The following is a 7,221-nucleotide window of genomic DNA, read 5'->3' on the forward strand; positions in this document are numbered from 1 at the left end:
CTGGAAGAAGGGCAGGCAGCGCTCACAGTCCGCGCCCGTGGTGTTGTGCTGGCACCGGCAGACCAACCGGCCCTCCGCGTCGGGGCCACACTCGCTGGCGTGTCCATTACACTTGCACCTGGGAAAGAGCGTGGAGGGCGGGGGCTCAGAACCCAGAGGGCACCGGCTCGGGGGGGCCCCACGGGGTCGGCAGAGGAGGGGTTAATCACCGAAGCCCGCACTCCGGTGGGCCCACTGCTACGGCTCAGTGACGAGTTTTATTGAACACCTACTGTGTGCCCGGGACAACAGAAAGAGAAGCGTTTCTGAGCATTGCTGACATTTAATCCCATCGCACGCCACAAGCTCTAGCCCATTTCACAGATGGAGAAACTGAGGCGCAGAGAGGTTGCCCGAGGCCGCCAGTCAGTAATGGCCACTTTTGTGAGGCTGCCTCTGCAGGCTTCTGCCAGGAGGAGCCCCCAGGGGCTGAGAGACCCAGGAAGAAGCCTCTGACTCCGGGGATGAGGCGGGCCAGCTCACAGGGCAGTGCAGGGGGTGGGAGGCGCCTCTGCCCAATGAGGAAGGGGCTATTCCTTGCAGAGGACACCCCCCCCCACCACCACCACTCATCTCAAGTCCCCGGTGAGTCTGTGCCTTGGAGGGCAGCCCTGGCCCTTGTGCCACCTCCCCGCCCCCGCCACCCCCCTTCACTCCCCCCAGGCCAGGAGACAGCTGGAGCTGGGCAGGCACAGAGAGGTGCTCTGGGGGCCATACCCATGGGGCTGTCCTGAGCGGCCAAACCCAGCTGCTTAGAGGATGGCCATGGCGTCTAGCTCCTAGCCTTCCTCTGCGCCGCTCCCGACCCGCTCTCCCTGGAGCCCTGCTGCTGTGGCGGGAGGGACCGTAACTATCCCCATTTCACAGGTGGGCAAATGGAGGCTCAGGCCATGAAGTGATGGATGCTAGCGGCAGAGCTAGAATCTGAACCCGGCTCTCCTACTTTGCACAGACCCTGAGTTCCTGGCCAGCTCGCTCAGGCCACTTTGTGGCTCCCCATAAGCTGTGTCCCGCACTCGGTCCCCCTGAGGGTGTTGAAGCAGCCTGACCATGGCCAGTGCCCACGGTGCTGTCTCTGCTTCGGGGACACAGGGCTTGGGAAGGGCGCAGGGCACAGCTTCCTCGCCAGGCCTCCCTGGGAGCCCAGGATGGGCAGGTAACACCCAGGGTTTCTGGCGGAGGCGAGGGGGCACCAGGCAGTGTTGGGACAAGAGACCACCCGTGTTCCCCAGAGGCTGCTGCGAACACCTCCCTTCCCCATGAGGCCCTGTGACACCGAGGGAAGCAGCGAAATCCGTGTAGGCCAGTGTGGGCGGACACAGGCCACTGGGCCACCTGCGCCCCGCCAGCTGCAGGCCTGGGGGTGGTCCGGCTCTGGCAGCTGGGGCCCAGATGTTCTCTGGGGCCAAACCCCTGACAGCAGGCGCTGGAGCCCACTCCATCCGCCACCCTCGGAGAACACCTCCTCCGGGTTTGACCTGAATCAATGTGGGGGTGTCAGGGAAAGGGCACAGAGGGGCCCTCTCAGACACCCCTATTTCCCCTTTATTCCCAGGCCCCAGCCTTTCCTGAAAGGTGCTGACACATTGAGTGCAGAGAGCTGGACCCCATGTCCCTTCCAGACTCTCCGCTTCTCCAAGGCCCCCCAAGCGTCCCTGAACCATGGGAGCCCCCTGCTCCCTGCCCCCCAGGCCATCACTCCCACAGCGAGCTGACTTCCCGTCCTAAATAGCTTTCGAACCCACAAGTTTTCCCCGCCCTAACGCCATCTCCCACGGCCGCCACCTAATATTCCCGCCGTTTCTCTCTCTCTCTTCTTCCCCACACGGTTGCCAAATGTTGGAGCATTTTAAAAATCCAACCCTGCCCGGCCAGCTCAGTGGTTGAGCATCCACCTATGAACCAGGAGGTCACGGTTCAATTCCCGGTCAGTGCACATGCCCGGGTGGCAGGCTTGATCTCCAGTGTGGGGCGTGCAGGAGGCAATGATTCTCTCTCATCATTGATGTTTCTATCTCTCTCTCCCTCTCCCTCTCCCTTTCTCTCTGAAATCAATAAAAATATATATATTAAAAACACACACCAAAACCCCCACAGAGCTCCCCTCTGACTGTACCCACGGCCCTGAGAACCTCCATTCCAGCCCCAGGGCCTTCTCCTGGGTCCTCCAGTCCCAGGTCTCGCACAGGGTGGCCCTCGGCTGGAATGCTCCCCTCCTCCAGCCTTGGCGGGTCCCCTGGCCGCGTACAGCCTGTCCTGACCTCCCGTCCTTGTCGTGCTGGGGCAGGCTGCCGCCAGATTACGGAACCTGGAGCAGGAACCCATCCGTCTTCCTCGCTACTTTCCCAGGAGGAACCCGACCAGCGTTTATGCTGAGGATCTCTCCTGCCTCCCCGGCCCCTCCGCCCGCCTCGCACACCCGGTCCGGGCGGCCACGTGTGCGACCGCCTGGATGTCAGTCCCCGTTCCTGGGAGGGGAGACGCTTACACAAACTAGCGCTGCTGCAGAGGACTGCGGACCAGGACCAGGGCCCGACCAGGGCCTAACGCCCCACGCGAGAAAGGCGCCAAGCGTGGCGACCCCCAGCTTTGCCCAGCCCCAGGAGCGCTGGGAGGCAGGGGGTGGACGGGCGCGCTGCTTATAGAATCAGGGCTGGGAGGGAAGGAAAGCTTTGAAAGCTCCGCACTCCGTGCTGCTCCTGGTCGCCACCCACCAGCCACACGCGCAACACAGACGCTCAGTCTGGCTGCAATGTGAGCGCGTGTTAGCCGGGACCTACAGAGGGAATGGTGGTGCCCAGGCCAGCATGTCCCTCGCATGGTGGTGGACACAGCTGATGAAGAAGCTGCAGGAGGTGGGTTGGGAGGCGGGGAGCAGCCAGGCGGCTTCGAATGCCAGGTCCAGGGGACCAGGATCTGCTCCCTGTCTCTCCCGTGGGCACCAGAGTAGCTTCTTCACCCTGCCCCCCTGGGGCGACACCACGTGGCAGCCACCCTGCTGCTCTCTCCGCCTTCACCCACCTGCCGCCCACCGAGAAGTCGGACACGGCGTAGTAGTAGGACTGCAGCACCTTGGGGTCCTTGAAGATGTCATCCCCAAACGTGTTGAGCCGGTCGAGCGAGATGAGGAGCTCGGTGCTGGTGACCCACTCCTGGGGGGGGCACAGGGAGAGGGCTGCCGTCAGCCGGGAGGCCCAGCTGGCCTGTCCGTGGGTGCCAGGGACACAAGGACAGGCCACGCTCAGACGCATTCCAAGGACACTGCCAAAGTCCGGAGCCGGCGTGTCGGGCTCCTGCCAACCCGGGTGCCAGGCCTCTGCCTGGCTGTGCAACTTTGGGGAAGTTGCTCGAAGTCCCGGACCATCCCTGTCCTCATTGGTGACATGGGCCAACGCACAGCGCCGGGCCCACAGGGACTTGGGAGGATGGCCAGTGTCAGCAGCGGGGCGTGGGGTCTGGTCACCTGACTCCTCCCAGGGCTCCTGCACCCCATTCTAGAGGTCGGCTGGGGCAGGGCATGTCCCGGCACCCTTCTCTCCTGCTCAGCGAGGCCTGGCAGGGGGCAGGCCCTCGGTTTATAGGTGCATCACATGCCAAAGATCAGTGCCTGAGCGTCAACCTATGAACCAGGAGGTCAGGGTTCGATTCCTGGTCAGGGCACACGCCCGGGTTGCGGGCTTGATCCCAGTGTGGGGCGTGCAGGAGGCAACCGATCCATGATTCTCTCTCATCACTGATTTCTCTCTCTCTCCCTTCTTCTCTGAAATCAATAAAAACATATTTTTTAAAAGATCAGGCTTCCACAGACAAGTCACCTGTCCCAGGTGATGTCTGTTCCTACAGAAACCCCCTGCCCCCCCAGGAGCAGGGACTGGGGGCCGCTTTACTCGCTGCAGCCCCAGCCCCGGGCTCTGCCCACGCAGCGAGCGCTTCCCCCGGAAGAGCTGGTGGGAGAGACCACGTGAAGGCTGACATTTTCATCCGCCTGCTGTTTGTGACAATCGGTGGCTGCGGCTGGGTTTTAATTAGCATTTTAATTCAGCGCAGGAGCTCCTGGTGCAGCAGCCAGGCCGTTGGCCCAGAAAAGGAGCTCCTGGCAGGGTCTGTCTCCTCGCCCCAGCAGGGCTCAGGCCAGCCGGCCTCTGCGGCTCCCTGACCCCTGCGACCCACGAGGAGGGGAGGGGGGCCCAGCCTGGGAAGCTCAGTGGGCACCTCAGAGAGTTTGTACGTCCCCGTCTCCCAAATCACTTCTCAACGCCCCTGTGCACCCAGGGATCTGGTTAGAATGTGCCTCCTGATTCAGAGGCCGGGCGGCCGAGACTCCCCGGGGATGCTGGCTCGCGGCCTCCCAGGAGCCTTGTGAGGAGGGACCGTTACTGAGGCAGGAGAGAAAGAAGCTGGGAAATTCCTGGGCCAGTGGAATGGGGAAACCGAGACGAGATAAGTAAACGAGGCCAAACAATTTGAACAAGGCACAGCCGGCCTGTGAGGCTCGAGACCTTATCTTCCCCAGCCAAGGACACTTGAGAGCAAATGGTGTACGCCTCCCCTCCCCGAGCAGGGAGCACAGAGCCTCGTCACCCTGGTCGGAGCTAGAGAACAGCGACCCAGTTAAGGCCACTGGCGCCGGCCGAACCCAAGGATGGATGAAGTCGGGGAACAAATAACAAAACCCGGTTAGAGCCAGACGGACCCAGATACAGCGCAGCAGAAAGCCCACCAGGGACCCGTCCCACACGCCCCTCCACGCTCACGCTGACGCATCGGCGGGTTAAAAACGCACCTGGAAAGCTGAGTATTCTGCTGAAAGCTCCCCCTGAGAGTCTCACCACAGAAGAGAGATACAAACCTTCAAGACAAAGGCGACCAGCTCTGGCGTGCTCTAGAGCAGCGGTCGCCAACCGGTGGTCCGCGGGTCCGAAAGGCTGGCGACTGCTGCTCTAGAGCACGCCCAGGCCTTTTCTGGGGCCTGAACTTCTTACGCTCCGTCTCCTAAACGCCAAGGGCCCCCATGAGACTCACAACCAGGGGAGCAGCGGGCAGCGCAGCTCATCCCCGGCTAAACCCCGATCCTGCCTGCAAGGCCCCCTTTCTCTCTGACGACCCAGCGGCTGACAGCAGCCCGCCCTGGCTCACTTCTTTCCTGTGACATTTCTCAGAGCCAAAGCAGAGCCCCACTAGGCTCTCCTGCTGCCTCCTCTGCTCTAAGCCCTTCCTTTGTGTCGCTGTCCCCAGCTTTGATAGACGCTCTCTCAACATCACGGGGACTCCTGCCGTGAGATCTCTCCTGCACGAAGTCAAGGACCCACACACAATGCTGGCTGGCCCCTGGCAGACCCGCTCTGGGCCCTGTCCCCTTTCCAGTGACATTAGTCCCCCCATTTTACAGATGAGGAGACTGAGGCTCAGAGAGGGTAAGTCCTCTGCTCCAAGCTGCACAGCAGAGCTGGGGTTTGGGTCCCAGCTTTAACCACGAGGCAGCCTGTCTTCCTGCATCCACCCCAACGCCCTCATCACACCAGGAGGCCAGAGGGCAATGACCTGTCCCCCCCACCCCCACCCCGTCTCCAGCCGCACAACCCTCCTCTGGGTTCCTGCCCTGGCTTGTGGCTCATGGCCTGCTCCCTCAGGCTAAGATAACAGGAACCGTGTCCAAATCTCCCCGAGAACCGGGGGCAGGAGCTGGGAGAGGATTTGCTCCCTCAGCCCAACCGTGTGGGGCCCTCCCTGAGGCCTCCAGGGTCATTTTAGGGCAAAACTGGAGCCCCCAGGGACACAGGCAACGGGCTTTTGCAACTTCCAATCACTGCAGCCAAAACTGTGAGTTGGGACGTGGTTGGAGTGGGGACTGGGGTGACTCTGGACAGGCCCCGGTCCCGAGTGCGGGGTGGAGGAGGTCAAGAACCGTGAGCAACGGTGACTTTTAGCTTCAAAGCGTGAATGAGCACCCCTATGTGCCAAGCCCCATGCCGGCCACTTTATAGCTGACTGTCCGACGTGGCAGCCACGGCCACAGAGGCTATTTAAGTCAAAATTCATGAGAATGAAACAAAACTTAAAATCCCGTTTCTCAGACGTGCGAGTCACACCGCAGTGTTCTGCGGACACCGAGGCCCATGGCCGCCCGTGAGGACGGTTGGCAGACCCACCCCCCGGCGGCAGAGAGCGCTGCTGGAGGCGCCGCCGTGGAGCACCCACCGGGGCTCTGGCCCACAGCGCATGCTCTTCCCACTCTCTCCCTTTCACCCTCGGAAAAGCCCTGAGACACACGGGTGGGGGGGCAGCATCGTGGGGTCACAGAGGGAGGAAGCGAGGCCCTGAGCCGGGGTCCTAAGGAGCCAGCACACTCAGGTTCTGGTCTGGGGGTGGGGGGGGCCTGGTGGGGTCACAGAGGGAGGAAGCGAGGCCCTGAGCCGGGGTCCTAAGGAGCCAGCACACTCAGGTTCTGGTCTGGGCCTCCCACCCCTCGAGCCCCTGGGCTACCCCTCCCCTCCCCCGGCCTCAGTTTCCCCACCCCCACAGGAAGGGGTCCGTGAGGTGGTGGTGGTTCCCCGGCTCCCGGGAGCCACAGGCTCTGACACGGGAGGCCAGGAAGGGACATCTGTCTGCCTGTGCGCCCTCTTCTACCAAGCTCGTCATCAGGTGCCCACGGAACTCTGGACACAGCAAAGGCTCCTGTTGTTTAAAATCTGAAAACCAGCCCGGCCGGCAGGGCTCAGTGGTTGAGCGTCGACCTATGAACCAGGAGGTCAGGGTTCGATTCCCGGTCAAGGCACCTGCCTGGGTTGCGGCATGCAGGAGACAGCTGATCAGTGATTCTCTCTCATCATTGATGTTTCTATCTCTCTCCCCCTCTCCCTTCCTCTCTGAAATCAATAAAAATATATTTTAATAAAAATAAATAAAAAAAATCTGAAAACCCTGGGATCTCATGGGTCTCCCTGTGTCCTGACGCTCTAGACCAGGGGTCCTCAAACTACCGCCCGCGGGCCACATGCAAATACAAATATTGTAGTTGTTCCCGTTTGGTTTTTTTACTTCAAAATAAGATATGTGCAGTGTGCATAGGAATTTGTTCATAGTTTTTTTTTAAACTATAGTCTGACCCTCCAACGGTCTGAGGGACAGTGAACTGGCCCCCTGTTTTAACAGTTTGAGGACCCCTGCAGTAGACCTTTATTT

At 61.3% G+C, this 7,221-nt stretch overlaps 1 protein-coding gene across 1 annotated transcript in view; it reads right to left on the reverse strand.

Moving 5' to 3' along the window:
• Positions 1-7,221, reverse strand: part of LAMC3 (laminin subunit gamma 3) — a gene marked incomplete at its 5' end in the record, with an annotated part of 65,122 nt that overhangs the window by 41,396 nt on the left and 16,505 nt on the right. The window contains 4 exon segments of the mRNA XM_015567746.1: positions 3-118; positions 3,061-3,191; positions 3,927-3,983; positions 4,621-4,631. Of these exon segments, the coding sequence (XP_015423232.1) occupies positions 3-118; positions 3,061-3,191; positions 3,927-3,983; positions 4,621-4,631 (315 nt within the window).

Source organism: Myotis davidii, unplaced genomic scaffold (genome assembly GCF_000327345.1).
Source record: "Myotis davidii unplaced genomic scaffold, ASM32734v1 scaffold651, whole genome shotgun sequence".
Lineage (NCBI taxonomy): Eukaryota > Metazoa > Chordata > Mammalia > Chiroptera > Vespertilionidae > Myotis > Myotis davidii.